Source organism: Gopherus evgoodei, chromosome 2 (assembly GCF_007399415.2).
Source record: "Gopherus evgoodei ecotype Sinaloan lineage chromosome 2, rGopEvg1_v1.p, whole genome shotgun sequence".
Classification (NCBI taxonomy): Eukaryota; Metazoa; Chordata; order Testudines; family Testudinidae; genus Gopherus; species Gopherus evgoodei.
In genome coordinates this window covers 283,103,320-283,119,659 of record NC_044323.1, presented here as the reverse complement: position 1 = coordinate 283,119,659, position 16,340 = coordinate 283,103,320, and the positions used below count along the sequence as shown (strand labels likewise).

General features: G+C 38.8%; 1 protein-coding gene across 5 annotated transcripts in view; it reads left to right on the top strand.

Annotated features, from left to right (window-relative positions):
- Positions 1 to 16,340, top strand: part of ZFAT (zinc finger and AT-hook domain containing) — a 162,493-nt gene that overhangs the window by 20,448 nt on the left and 125,705 nt on the right. For all 5 annotated transcript variants that reach the window (XM_030553868.1, XM_030553866.1, XM_030553869.1 and 2 more), the window contains exon 3: positions 13,717 to 13,980. In XM_030553868.1, coding sequence (XP_030409728.1) covers positions 13,717 to 13,980 — 264 coding nt within the window. The remainder of the gene's footprint in view (positions 1 to 13,716; positions 13,981 to 16,340) is intronic.

The window sequence follows — 16,340 nt, the reverse complement described above, 5'->3', positions numbered from 1 at the left end:
GCCCTCTCTGGAGTATGTACCTTTTAGGAGTTCTATCTGAGGAATAATTAATGTTTCTGTAGCATTATGAAATAAAATACTAGGTAAGTGCTTAATATTATTATTGTTGTTACTCCCTATGTCAATTTTACAAGATATACATGGTTTTAGTAGTTAGATCATGCTTCCTTCAACAATTGGTTTATCTTAACTGTTTTTGTTATCTTCAGTAATACTGATTTTACATTTTTATATCATCTCTCGTTCAAATGAGTCCCAATACACTTTGGCAAATGTTGCTATTGATAATACAAATTACTCATAAATATTGCTGTGTCCAACATTGAAGTACAGACATATCTGACATGGAAAATGGCAGCCATTTAAGTAAGCCGGTGTGACAGATTAGGATACACGGCTTCTTTTGAATGCAACACACTCTCTAAACTTATCTTTAAGGCCACCATCTTCTGCTCTATGGAAGAGGTATCATGTATGTATTTGTATCACGCCTGGTGCTATGGGGCCTCTGTTTTGCAAATATAAATATTAAATTGTAAGAATATTGGATCGGACACAGACTTCTCTTAGGGGAGGCTCTGATGATAGAGAATCTCCAGGTTATAGTAAGGGGCAGAGGACGGAAGAGGATAATGTAGGGCCAGATCAGATGATAAACAGTCACATAAAAAAGAATCTGGCAAATCAGAAAAGGGCAGACAAATAAACAGGGACAAGTTTTTAAAGTGCTTGTACATAAATGCTAGAAGTCTAAATAATAAGATGGGTGAACTAGAGTGCCTTGTGATAAAGGAGAATATTGATATAATAGGCATCACAGAAACCTGGTGGACTGAGAGCAATCAATGGGACACTATCATTCTGGGGTACAAAATATATCGGAAGGACAGAACAGGTCGTGCAGGGGGAGGAGTGGCACTATACGTGAAAGAAAATGTAGATTCAAATGAAGTAAAAATCCTAAGCGAATCCACATGTTCCATAGAATCTTTATGGATAGAATTGTCATGCTCTAATAAAAATATAACATTAGGGATCTACTATCGACCACCTGACCAGGACAGTAATAGTGATGATGAAATGCTAAGGGAAATTAGAGAGGCTATCAAAATTAAGAACCCAATAATAGTGGGGGATTTCAATTATCCCCATATTGACTGGGAACATTTCACTTCAGGACAAAATGCAGAGATAAAATTTCTCGATACTTTAAATGACTGCTTCATGGAGCAGCTGGTACGGGAACCCCCAAGGGGAGAGGCAACTCTAGATTTAATCTTGAGTGGAGTGCAGGAGCTGGTCCAAGAGGTAACTATAGCAGGACTGCTTGCAAATAGTGACCATAATATAATAACATTTAGCATCCCTGTGGTGGGAAGAACATCTCAACAGCCCAGCACTGTGTCATTTAATTTCAAAAGGGGGGAACTATACAAAAATGAGGGGGTTAGTTAAAAAAAAATTAAAAGGTACAGTGACTAAAGTGAAATCCCTGCAAGCTGCATGGGCGCTTTTTAAAGACCCCATAATAGAGGCCCAACTTCAATGTATACCCCAAATTAAGAAACACAGTAAAAGAACTAAAAAAGAGCCACCATGGCTTAACAACCATGTAAAAGAAGCAGTGAGAGATAAAAAGACTTCATTTAAAAAGTGGAAGTCAAATTCTAGTGAGGCAAATAGAGAGGAGCATAAACACTGCCAAATTAAGTGCAAGAGTGTAATAAGAAAAGCCAAAGAGGAGTTTGAAGAACGGCTAGCCAAAAACTCCAGAGGTGTTGGTAAAATGTTTTTTAAGTACATCACAAGCAGGAAGCCTGCTAAACAACCAGTGGGGCCCCTTGACGATCAAAATACAAAAGGAGCGCTTAAAGATGATAAAGTCATTGCGGAGAAACTAAATGGATTCTTTGCTTCAGTCTTCACGGCTGAGGATGTTAGGGAGGTTCCCAAACCTGAGATGAAAAGAGTCCTGTGGCACCTTATAGACTAACAGACGTTTTGGAGCATGAGCTTTCGTGGGTGAATACCCACTTCGTCAGATGCATGTAGTGGAAATTTCCAGGGGTAGGTATATATATACGCAGGCAAACTAGAGATAATGAGGTAGTTCAATCAGGGAGAATGAGGCCCTGTTCTAGCAGTTGAGGTGTGAAAACCAAGGGAGGAGAAACTGGTTCTGTAATTGGCAAGCCATTCACAGTCTTTGTTTAATCCTGAGCTGATGGTGTCAAATTTGCAGATGAACTGAAGCTCAGCAGTTTCTCTTTGAAGTCTGGTCCTGAAGTTTTTTTGCTGCAGGATGGCCACCTTAAGGTCTGCTATAGTGTGGCCAGGTGGCCATCCTGCAGCAAAAAAACTTCAGGACCAGACTTCAAAGAGAAACTGCTGAGTTTCAGTTCATCTGCAAATTTGACACCATCAGCTCAGGATTAAACAAAGACTGTGAATGGCTTGCCAATTACAGAATCAGTTTCTCCTCCCTTGGTTTTCACACCTCAACTGCTAGAACAGGGCCTCATCCTCCCTGATTGAACTACCTCATTATCTCTAGCTTGCCTGCATATATATATCTGCCCCTGGAAATTTCCACTACATGCATCTGACGAAGTGGGTATTCACCCACGAAAGCTCATGCTCCAAAACGTCAGTTAGTCTATAAGGTGCCACAGGACTCTTTGCTGCTTTTACAGATCCAAACTAACACGGCAACCCCTCTGATACTTGAAACCTGAGCTGGCTTTTGTAGGTGACAAATCTGAGGAACTGTCACAGATTGAAGTGTCACTAGAGGAGGTTTTGGAATTAATTGATAAGCTCAACATTAACAAGTCACCGGGACCCGATGGCATTCACCCAAGTGTTCTGAAAGAACTCAAATATGAAGTTGCGGAACTATTATCTAAGGTTTGTAACCTGTCCCTTAAATCAGCTTCGGTACCCAATGACTGGAAGTTAGCTAATGTAACGCCAATATATAAAAAGGGCTCTAGAGGTGATCCTGGCAGTTACAGACCGGTAAGTCTAACATCAAAACCGGGCAAATTAGTCGAAACAATAGTTAAGTATAAAATTGTCAGACGTATAGAAAAACATTAACTGTTGAGTAATAGTCAACATGGTTTCTGAAAAGGGAAATTGTGTCTTACTAATCTATTAGAGTTCTTTGAAGGGGTCAACAAACATGTGGACAAGGGGGATCCAGTGGACATAGTGTACTTAGATTTCCAGAAAGCCTTTGACAAGGTCCCTCACCAAAGGCTCTTACGTAAATTAAGCTGTCGTGGGATAAAAGGGAAGGTCCTTTCATGGACTGAGAACTGGTTAAAAGACAGGGAACAAAGGGTAGGAATTAATGGTAAATTCTCAGAATGGAGAGGGGTAACTAGTGGTGTTCCCCAAGGGTCAGTCCTAGGAGCAATCCTATTCAATTTATTCATAAATGATCTGGAGAAAGGGGTAAACAGTGAGGTGTCAAAGTTTGCAGATGATACTAAACTACTCAAGATAGTTAAGACCAAAGCAGATTATGAAGAACTTCAAAAAGATCTCACAAAACTAAGTGATTGGGCAACAAAATGGCAAATGAAATTTAATGTGGATAAATGTAAAGTGATGCACATTGGAAAAAATAACCCCAACTATAAATACAATATGATGGGGGCTAATTTAGCTACAACGACTCAGGAAAAAGATCTGGAAGTCATCGTGGATAGTTCTCTGAAGATATCCACGCAGTGTGCAGAGGCAGTCAAAAAAGCAAACAGGATGTTAGGAATCATTAAAAAGGGGATAGAGAATAAGACTGAGAATATATTATTGCCCTTATATAAATCCATGGTACGCCTACATCTCGAATACTGCGTACAGATGTAGTCTCCTCATCTCAAAAAAGACATACTGTCACTAGGAAAGGTTCAGAAAAGGGCAACTAAAATGATTAGGGGTTTGGAGAGGGTCCCATATGTGAAAAAATTAGAGGCTATTCCTCTTCAGCTTGGGAAAAAAAGAGACTAAGGGGGGATATGATAGAGGTATATAAAATCATGAGTGAATGGAGAAAGTGGATAAGGAAAAGTTATTTACTTATTCCCATAATACAAGAACTAGGGGTCACCAAATGAAATTAATAGGCAGCAGGTTTAAAACAAATAAAAGGTAGTTCTTCTTCACACAGCGCACAATCAACTTGTGGAACTCCTTACCTGAGGAGGTTATGAAGGCTAGGACTATAACAGTGATTAAAAGAGAACTGGGTAAATTCATGGTGGTGAAGTCCATAAATGGCTATTAGCCAGGATGGGTAAAGAATGGTGTCCGTAGCCTCTGTTCGTCAGAGGATGGAGATGGATGGCAGGAGAGAGATCACTTGATCATTGCCTGTTAGGGGCACCTGGCATTGGCCACTGTCGGTAGACAGATACTGGGCTAGATGGACCTTTGGTCTGACCCGGTACGGCCGTTCTTATGTTCTTAAGGTAAGATTTTCCAGTTGAAACTCCAGAGGGAATTTAGATGAGGCAGAACGCATACTGCCCACATTAGAATTTGGCCAGGATTCTTGAGTTAACACTAATAAACTTTTAAAAAGTGCAGTGCGATCTTCTTCTAGCAAAAGGTCAGGGCCTCTTATTTTTTGTCTCATTTGAAAGACACCTTCTGCCCTTCTAACATCATGCTGAGGTGTTTGTTCATACCAAATCAAGAAAGAATGCCATCTGATGAATCACCAGGATCGTTTTCTACACTACCTAACTCTGCTTAGGCTGATATCCTTGAGCTGCCATTGTATCAGCATGGTTGGTGGTATAAGGAGATGCAGGGGCAGATTGTCACTACATAAACTACATATTACACAGGATTGAAAGAGGGCTGAGAGGTAGAGAGACAGAAGCAATGAAGAATAAACTGATGCACCTAAAATGCACGATCTTTTAATCCATTCATTAAACCATCCCACGCAGAACCAAAAAACCCACAAAACAAATCAAAACTTTTCTCACAAAGGCTTCTGCTCTTTGGTGCACAACTGATTTTTGGTTAAACTTTCCTGTTAAGTTGTATGGTACCATGTCATTCTGTGCTAAAATAATACATGTCTATATACAAATTGCCACATATATGTAGTATAAAGAGGTTGGTAAATCCAAAATATTGCACTGTTAAGTGGGTTGGGGGTAGGGACAGGGCTAGTCTTGGAGATAGACAAGAGGGCATGTTGGTGTCTCTTTGGATCATTTACTGCAATACAACACAAATACTTCCTGGAATTTTTACAATGTTCTGTATAATCTGAGTCTGTACTAGGGAAACTTCAAGGGAATAATTTAAAAATATTTTTTCTGAACAATAATAACACAAGGGGCTCATCAATAGAAATCTTAGCACTATACACATATTCTGAAATTTTTCAGGTAATTGATCATTAAATTGACTCATTTTAAGAAGCCTGTGTGAATAATTGCTGGGAAACAGCAGCCTAAAAATAGTTTTATGTGATTTATTCCATTAGTCTCTTTTTAAGTGTCATCTTTCTTTCTTTCTTTCTTTCTTTCTTTCTTTCTTTCTTTCTTTCTTTCTTTCTTTCTTTTGTCTATGGGGATTTAATTATATATCATGGAATGTCTTTCCAACATGTTCTCATCTGTGTCCAATACTGAGCAGCATGAAGATTGCTCTGGAGAAGCTTGTGGTGTATGGTAGAAATCATCAGAAATTGCTATGAATTTTTAATGAGATATTATTGGGGGTATTTTAAGGGATGCCATTGTCTTGATTTAAAAAAAAAACTAATTTAAAAATGTTCCAAATTCTAATTGAACACCCTTCAAAGAATATGTCCTGATTTTAAATAAATAAAATGTTAAACAATCTCTCTGTTTCCCTGTTGATGTTAAGTATCTTTTACGGCAAAGGTTAAAACTTGACTGACTGTTATGCTATGGTAGAATGCAGCTGACTCTATTTAAAGTGATGTCAAATGCACAAAAGAAAAATAAGATTTTCTATTTTTTTTATTTGTTATAGCAATGTTGGTGTAGATTCAACATTATGAATGGTAAAGAGCCAATGTGGTCGGAGAGGCATTTGGAATTTTTGCCTAAATGACTGCAGCATTATTCAACATAACACTTAGACAAAGATAACTCATACTGGATAACTTTTTAAAATACCGCCTTTTTAGGAGATAGTAAAGTGGGAAGGGAGAAGGGGAAAGCTCTTACAGACATCTAATACCTCTCAAAATTTCCAGGTAATGATTAATTCATTTAAACCAAAATCTTTGTGAGCCCTCCTGGTAGCAGAATACCCTGGAACAAGAAATTATCAACAGCCCCATAAAAATATTTGGGAATCTCTCTGCAAATTGAGCCCCATCTCCCTTGATGGGGAAGGGACATTGAAGCCTCATTTGCAGGGAGAGTGCTTGACCTTACCCACAAATCCCTTGTCTCATGCATCAAATCATTACCTTAAAGGCAGTCCTGCATTCTAGAGGCAGGAGCTACTACCAGTCCTTTAAAGAGTTAGATTACTTAGTATCATTTTTTAAAAGTAAATGTAAATTTAAAGAAAGCAGAGAGAATAAAATACATCTTTTAAAATATTAGTTGTCCAAGAAGAGTTGCCCCTCTTTCACCTACTGCTTGTCTCACTTGATTTCTTTTTGGATAACATGCTTTATAAGGTTTTGTATAATATTCTGAAGGTGGTGACCGTTATGGAAGAATATTAAAAGCCTTATGGAAAGAGAGAAATGTAGCTTTATTAACATATTAAATCTCTACACTTACTTATTCCATAATAACTTAGGCTTTATCCAAATCTATATTCACTGTGTTAGGTTTGACACATTAGGCCTATGAAGACCTTTTTATCAATAGATACAAGGAGAAATCTTTTTTTTTTTTTTTGGTGGCATGTTAACTTATTTAACTCAAAGAGGACAAATACTGATTGCAAGACTTGTCTCAACTGACATGACCATTAAAGGTTGTGTGTGTGGAGGTACACAGAAAATTTTGACTGCTCATTTTTAATTATTGGAAAAGCTATATTTTCACTTGATTTGAATAACCTAAACCTTCAGAACACTGATGGTCAAGGGCTGTTGAAGGTAATGTGCAAGAGTAATTTTTTGCCCTATTTACAAGGAGGTTTTCTGGGCTGTGCTTTACAGCTGATGCTTAAAGTGCTCAGGTACTCAGTGAGAACTTTACTGCATTCCTTAAACAGTCAAAACTGCAACTAGACACAGTGTTTTCCTCTTTCCTTGAAAACAGTAAAATGATTACTGCTATACTGTATTTCCTTCTTGCTCTTTTGGATTTTGAATAAGATGCCTCCTTGTTCTTCGGTATTTTCTTTTGTTCTTTCTTTCCCTCTTCTCTTCCCCCCCCAGTCCCTCCCATTCTCTTTCAATTCGTTTATTAATTATTTTTCATATGGCTTAGATTAACCTATTTCATGAGGTTTTTGCTCCATTCATTTGAAAATCATCATGACTGTCCTTTTAGCATCTCTTTTCATGTCATTTAAGAATTTTACATTTACATGTCAATCCTAATTTTTCACACAGAGGAAGTGCTATTGGTTTAAACAAATACTTGATAAAGAGCTTTAGACAATCATCTTAGTTATTAATACCATTTTGTGAAAGTTCTTGGAAGGAGAGCAGTGGATATAAAAATTTTTCTATAATGAACTCAGTTCAGATTTAACCTTTGGAATGTATTTTAGCTTGAATGATACTCAGAATGTCCTAATTAAAACCATTGGAACTGCAGCAACTCATTTACTACTTTGCACTTCTCCTTCTGCAACCACAAAACTTTTTTATTTTGTGGTTTTTCCCTCTGCTTTGATCATGTATGGCTTCAAAGTAGAGGTGGAAAGAGAAATAGCAGTAGGTGTGTAAAATTCCAAGAAGAATAATCTAACAGATAATTCCTTTTTTTTTTGTTTTTCCCCACAACAGCATGAAGAAAATAGCAAGATTTTGAAATGTATCTAACTTTAGACACTTTGAATTAAGGAACCTCTCCAGTATTGCCTCCATAAATGTATCTAAAATCTTGCATGCATCTTTTTTGTTTGCTTGCTTTCCCTGAACACTTTAAGTAAGATTATTGGCACAATATAAGATTTTTTTTGGGTGCTGGTTCATTGTTCTCTTCTCTGTGATATTTTAAAGATCACTGGCTGTGCTTTTGTGCCCCCTTTATTGCATGTCACAAGTGAAAGGTACTGTGTGCTGTAATAAAACTCTGAATACTCGTCTAACCCTTCCGTTAATTCCAAAGTGCTGAAGAAGGCTCCACTTGTTGTAATGTTTCTAAATGGCACAAGGTGAACTCTTCCAGACACACTGTCAAGGTTTTTTCCGCACTTTGAACTTTAGGGTTCAAGAAGTGGAGACCTGCATGATCACTTTTAAGCTTAATTACTAGCTTAAATCTGGTATGCTGCCACCAGCTAGAAGTCTGTGTCTGTCACACCTTCTGTTCCCCCAAAACCTTCCCTGGGGAACCAAAGATCCAAACCCCTTGGGTCTGAAAACAAGGAGAAATAAACCATCCCCCTCTTTTCCCCCCCTAGACTTTCCCCTCCCGGGGTTACCTTGGGAAGCTTCACACCGATCCAAACTCCTTGGATCTTAAACAAACAAGGAATTAACCATCCCCTCTCCTTTTCCCCCCACCAATCCCTGGTGAGTTTAGACTCAATCCCTTGGATTCTAAAACAAGGAAAAATCAATCAGGTTCTTAAAAAGAAAGCTTTTAATTAAAGAAAGAAAGGGTAAAAATTATCTCTGTAAAATCAGGATGGAAAATACTTTACAGGGTACTCAGATTCATATAGACTAGAGGGACTCCCCCTGCCCCCCCAGCCGGAGATTCCAAGTTACAGCAAGCAGAGGTAAAAATCCATCCAGCAAAAAGACACATTTACCAGTTGAGAAAACAAACATAAGACTAATCCACCTTGCCTGCTACTACTTACTATTTGGAAACATGAAAGACTGATTCAGAAAGATTTGGAGAACCTGGAATGATGTCCCGTCCCCTCTCAGTCCCGAGAGCGAACGATGAACCAAACAAAAAAGCATAAACAAAGACTTCCCTCCACCAAGATTTGAAAGTATCTTGTTCCCCTGTTGGTCTTCTAGTCAGGTGTCAGCCAGGTTCACTGACACAGGTAAAGAGACATTAACCCTTAACCATCTGTTTATGACACACACTCTGATTTTTCTCTAACTCCCAAGAACCTTTCTTGTCTGATCCATGAATCCTGCTGAGAAGTACAGTAAATAGAGGATTTTTTGAATCTGATTCTTTTCCAGATGCTCCTGCCCTTATATCCAGAGTCCTCTCAAGATTCAGATGGGATATAACATCCTATCATGTGCCCTTCCTCTCTATTAGCACCACTGTGGGTAATCTCACCTAGTGTCAAGCTAGCCCCACTGTTCTGTGAAAAGAAATCGACAACCTAAAAATATGTGCTGCCATACTGGGTCAGATCATGGTTCATCTTGCCCAGTATTCTGTCTCCAACAGTGGTCTGTACCAGAGCTTCAAGGGGAGTGTACGGAACAGGATAATAAGAGAATGCTTCACCACTGTCTTCCACTCCTTCAGGGAGTCAGAGGTTTAGAGAATGGGATTGCTTTGCTGACGAACTTGGCTAATTGACCTGTCCTCCATGAATTTAGCTATGCTTAGTTTTTTAACCCAGTTATACTTCTGGCCATCACAGTATGCCATGGCAATGAGTTCCACAGGTTAGTTGTGTGTTGTGTAAATAAGTACTTCCTCTTGTTTGTATTAAATTTGCTGCCTGTTAATTTTATTGGGTGACCTCTTGTTTTTGTGTTGTGGAAAAACGGGTAAATAACATTTCTATATTAACTTTTTCCACATCATTCATGATTTTACAGAAGTTTGTAGTATCAACCCTTGAATTTTGACTTCTCTAAGATGAACAGCACTAATCCTTTTAGTATCTCTTCGTACAGAAGCCTTTCCTTACCCTTAGCTCTCTTTGTTGCCCTTCCGTGAACCTTTTCCAGTTATATTATATCCTTTTTGAGATGGGGTGACCAGAACTGGACACAGTATTCAAGGTATGGGCGCACTGTTGATTTATCTAGTGACATTATGATATTTTCTGTTTTCTATCTATTCCTTTCCTAGTAGTTGCTTGCATTCTGTTAGCTTTTTTAACTGCCGCTTTTTTGACACTGTAGATAGGTATTCTGAGAACTGTCCACAATCACTTAAAGATCTTTCTTGAGTGGCAACAGCTAATTTAGACGCCATTGTTTTGTATGTATAGTTGGGATTATTTTGTCCAACGTGCATTACTTGCACTTATCAACATTGCATTTCATCTGCATTTTGTTGCCCAGTTTTGTTAAATACCTTTTTAACTCTTTTCAGTCAGCTTTGGACTTAAATATATTGAATAATTTTGTACTGCTGCAAGCTTTGCCAACTTACTTTTTACCACCATTTCCAGACCATTAGTGAATATGTTGAAGAGGACTGGTTCCAGTATAGATCCTTGGACGACCCCACTGTTCACCTCTCTCCATTGTGAAAGCCAATCTTTTATTCCTACCCTTCGTTTCCTATCTTTCAACCTTGAGAGGTGCTTCCCTGTTATCCCATGACTGCTTTGTTTGCTTAAGAGTCTTTGATGAGGGACCTTTTTAAAGACTTTCTGAAAATCCGAGTACACTGTATCACCCTTATCCACATGCTTGTTGAGACCATAAAAGAATTTTAATAGATCTATGAGGCATAGCTTCCCTTTACAGAGGCCGTGTTGACTCTTCAACAAATCATGTTGATCTATGTGTCTGATAATTCTTTTTATTTACTATAGTTACAGCTAATTTGCCTGGGACTGAAGTTAAGCTCACCAGCCTGTAATCACCAGGATCTCCTCTGGAGACCTTTTAAAAACATCAGTGTTACACTAACTACCTTCCAGTCATCTAGTACAGAGGCTGATTTCAGTGATAGGTCAAATACTACAGCTAGTAGTCCTACAGTTTCATATTTGAGTTCCTTTAGAATTCTTGGGTGAATACCATCTGGTCCTAGTGACTTATTACTGTTCAGTTTATCAGTTTGTTCCAAAATTGTCTTCTGTTTACAGGTCAATTTGGGACAGTACTTCGGATTTATCGCCCCAAAAGAATAGTTCTGATCTGTGTATCTCCCACACATCCCCTATAGTGAAGACCGATGCAAAGAATTTTTTCAGCTTCTCTGCGGTGACCTTGTCTTTCTTGAGTGTTCCCTTAATATCTTTGTCATCTAGTCACTACACTGCATGTTTGGCAGTCGTCCTGCTTGTGATGTACTTACAAAAATTAACAATAAGAATTTTTTTGTCTTCAGCAAGTTGAGTCTCAGATTCTTTTTAGGCCTGCCTTACAATACTTTTACATGTTATTTGACAGAGTTTGTGCTGCTTTCTATTTTCCTCATTAGGATGTGACTTTTTACCTCTTATGGCCTCTATTACTCTGCTGTTTAGCTATGGTGATGGTCTTTTGGTCTTCCTACTGTCTTTTTCGATTTGGGGTCTACTTTTAATCTGAACCTCTGTTATGGTGTTTTTAAGTAGTCTCCATGCTGCTTGCAGGCATTTTACCCTTGGGACTGATCTTTTTTAACTTCCATCTAACTAGCATCTTCTTTCTTGTATAGTTACCCTTTTTAAAGTTAAATGTTACTGTGGTGGTCTTTTTTGGTATTATCTCCTCTACAAGGATGCTAAATTTAATTACATTATGGTCACTATTACTGAGCATTTCAGCTATAGTTACCTCTTGAACGAGATTCTGTGGTTCACTTAGGACCAAATCAAGAATTGCCCTTCTCCCTTGTGGGTTCCAGGCCTAGGTGCTCCAAGAAGCAGTCATTTATGGTGTCTAGACATTTTATCTTTGCATCACATCTTGCAGTGGCATTTACTCGATCAATATGGGGATAGTTGAAATCGCCCATTATTATTTTGGTTTCTGGTTATGTAGCCTCTCTAACCTCCTTTAGCATTTCCCAATCACTGTCACCATCCTGGTCAAGTGGTCGGCAGTATATTCCTACTGTTATATCTTTTTCTTCAAGCATGGAATTTCTGTTCATAGGGATTCTGCGCTTCGTTTGATTCATTTAAGATTTTCACCTTGTTTGACTATGCTTTTTTAAACATATAGTGCCACTCCCTCACCAGCGTGATGGACTCTGTCATTCCGATATACTTTGTACCCTGATATTACCATATCCTATTGATTATACTCATTCCACCAAGTTCCTGAGATGCCTATTATAACAATATCCTCCTTATTCTTCCCCAGACGGTACTATATGTAGAACTGGTAGGGCTAGAAGACTACATCCAGCAGGGGAGACATAGATCCACGTCTTTCATAGTGTGAAAGAGGGGATATGATGTCTGGCTAGCGTGAAAGAAATCCCCTTAAAGTAGTACCCGAGTGCCCCCACCACCCAATAGATTACCGGACATTTTTCCTTCACAGTGAAGTACCTAGTTTCATTAGGTAAAATTTCCTAATGAGGATATCGGTGCTTTTGGTGTGGTCAGACTATAAGAGGATGGCTCCAAATGTCCTCTTGAGGTAACCAGAGTGGTGAAGACAAAAATCTGAGCAGTAAATATGATTTCAGTAAGAGGAATGGTTCCTCTTATTTCTTGCTCTTTTCCAGTGCTACTACTTCTCATTCATATATCTAACTTCAAAAATAAAAAGGTACTCAGGAAGCCTAAATTATATAAACCTCTATCCCAATATAACGTGACCCAATATAACATGAATTTGGATATAACATGGTAAAGCAGCGCTCCGGGAGTCGGAGCTGCGCACTCCTGTGAATCAAAGCGAGTTCGATATAACGTGGTTTCACCTATAACGCAGTAGGATTTTTTTGGCTCCCGAGGACAGCATTATATCGAGGTAGAGGTGTAGTAGTTATTTAGTTTTGTGAAGGGCTTCTGGTTTTAACATTTTCCAGTGTTTGCTAAGAAGAGAGTATTTAAGTGAGGGAGAGGGGGAAATAAATTTTTATCTCCTTGCCAACAAGATTTATTTTTTTCCACTTCTTCCATGCAAGTTTGGTAATAATTATGAATCATGAGAGTAATTAAAGAATAGTTGTGCAATTTATTATAAAGCAATAAGCTTTTGATAAAAAATTGACTTACAGTTCATCAGCCTTTCTTTTTCTGAACACTTTTCAAAGAATTACTTAAGAAATTTCTTTGAACATAATATAGATTAAAATGAGATTTAGGCAAGGACTAGAACTTGTGATCTGTGAAGTGCCAGAAAACACAGAGCAGAACATCTTTCTAGAAGGAATGCACACACTGATAAAATAACAGGCTGCAATTTAAAAGAGTGCCTACATTTTAATTTTTTAAATGTATAGTAATTTGAATTTGGTATCAGTAATACCAAGTGTTATTGCTTTGCAGCTGGCAGATACACCATCAAATGTCACCCCTTAAAAAAGAAAAGTCTGAGTGTGAAACTTTAACGATGCTTTCACATTTCAAAGGGAGAAGCTCTTGAACTTTATTTAGCATTTTCCATTTTCAAGGAGCTATACAGTCATTAATTAATCCCCCCAAGAACCCTTCAAAATTGCATTACAGCTTCTTTTTAATTTTCTTATATAGAGCTTCTTGTAGTGAAGAGAAAAAGGGGCAGGCCAAAAGGGTCAACTAAGAAGTTCTGTGCAGACGAAGAATCAGCAGAAAACAATAACTGCAATCCAAGCGAGGAAACACAACAAGGGCCAGAGGAAGGAACAGAATTGGCTGAAGTTTTACCAGGCAACTTGGAATGCCGGAAATGTAGTCGGAAGTTCTCTAACCCACGTCAGCTAAGAAAACACATCTGCATCATTGTTTCAAATGAAGGAGAGGAAGAAGGGGATCCAGGTAAGCAAATGTCTTACAAAAGGACATGTAACCATGTGGACCAATCTTCTTCCTTTGAATATGATATGGTAGATAAAACTCCTAATACTAGACTCAATTGTTTTTAAATTAGAGTGGAATACTGGGTTTAGATTTTGTTTTCCATTTAGACATATATCTACTTAAAATGACAGCTTGATACTCTCTTCAAGTCATCGTGTGGTGGTCACCTGCTGATGATGACTGAAGCAGAATTTTCTTCTTCAAATGCTTGCACATGTCCATTCCACCTTAGGTGTAGGCTCCAGTGCACTGTAGCTGGAGAAGTTTTTCCCATTGTGGTAGCTATCGGGGTGGCACCTGTACCTTCTGCATGCTTGTGCTGCTAACTGAGGGCGAAAAGGGGAAGAGCCATCCTGATTCCTGAGCTCCTTCTCATCACCCATGATTGGTAGTGGGAATCCATGTGTATGCTTGCTGCACTCTTCTGTCTTTCTTCTTTTAAAGAAAGTTTTTCTACTCCTTATTGTACGTAGTTTGTTAGTCAGTGAATTATTGTGATAGCAGTACTCATTTTAGACATTTCTTTCAATTTATATATATTGCTTCTGGCTTTAAGCTTGGTACCAGACACGTCTTTGTCCCTGGGATTTAAGTGCTGTTCTGGTATAACAAATTTATGCCAGTCATTCTCGCTGTTTAAAGGGTTTAGGAGAGGGTCGCATAAAGCATAAGTACCCTTTCTATAGAGGGTTTAAAGACCAGGTCTAAGAAGTTGAGTGAAATTCAACTCTGGCATATCCTGATGGAGGCAGCTTTTCATCCCCATTTAGAACCCAGCTGCTCAGTAGGAGGGGTTCAGACTCCATCTCAGAGTGGTGAGTTCCACTCATTAGAGGGAGCTAGAGAGAAGGTGTGATCCTTTTCTAGTTTCATTAAATGTCAGAAGTCAGGTATTTCAAGTTCCTCTAGCCAGAAGTCCACTTCTTCTTTGAGAGAAAGGTGCCTAATGGAGACTCAAAGAAAGAAGTCTGGTACTGAGGATAGAGCTAAATTAGACCCAGCTAGCCACTCCCTGGTACTATATTAATCATCTAGCAATGTAGAGGTGTAGTTTCCGGCACCTCTTTTGGTATCGTTGAGACAGACTCAATTGCCAGAACCTTCTACAGCTTCAGCTTAGTCTGCGGTACACTCTATGCTCTCGGTACTAACAACACCCACGTCTTACATGGTGACCGGGGACCATCTTTGACTCTTGGTTCAGGATTCATTGTTGATGTAAGAGGCCCCTGTCCCTGTTGTACAAGCCCCATTACTGGGATAATCTTTGGCACCCACACTTTCAGTGCCATGAGGGTCTGGGTGCTTGCTGGATGCTCTGTGGTGCAGCAAGCATACACATGTATGGTATCTACTGGAGGCTTTTCACAGAAGCGTCCACATCTTATTGGTCGGTTTAAGTCCTGGTCCCTTGCCACTCCACCTGGTACCATACCACCTTGGCGTTTGGACTATGCTTACTCCTCTTCAGAATCAGGTAGGATTTATGCATCAGAAGCCCATTAAAGAAGGTCTGCAGCCTCTCCTCTTACCTGTTTGTGCAAGTCAAGATCTCAGTACCATCATTCTTATAGGAGCAAGCCCAGGAACAGGATGTGTTGGTGTTGGGACCTGGCACTATATAAAGTCCAACAGTGACTCCTTTGGACTCCTTGGAGATTTTCTCTGGACTTTAGGTCCTCATTGCATAGACTGCAGACATTTTATAAAACAAAGTATCGAACGCGAAGTGCCTCTTGTGATAAATTGTATAGATTTCCAGAAGGCTTTTGACAGTGTACTAGGAGAAAGTCTTGGAAGAATTGTGGCGTATTATGGAATACTTGCAAAAATAATTAGCATAATCAAGAATATATGATAATACTATACGTGCAGTCAGAGATGGTGACAGCACCACCTAATGGTTTGCAGTGACAAGTGGACGAAGACCAAGGATATATTATGTCCCCAATATTGTTTGAACTGTTCATTGACTATATCATGAGGAAAGTAACTGCAGAAGGCAACTAAGGAATTTTGTGGACAAATGATAAAGCACATTTGGATGACCTGATATTTGCTGATGACATTGTCTTGCTTAGTTCAACACATTGCTTAATGGAAGAAAAGACACAGCATATACAACAATATAAATAGGTTTGTTCATCAACAATGGAAAGACAAAATGTATGGCTATCAATGTCCCAAAAGTAACCATTAGTGTGGCTGAAGAAACATTTGCTGAAGTAAGTAATTTTCTCTATGTAAGGAGTGAGATGTACAGTGACAGTGACATCACACTAGAGTCAAGCAATAAATGTCAAAAACAGCAAACAACT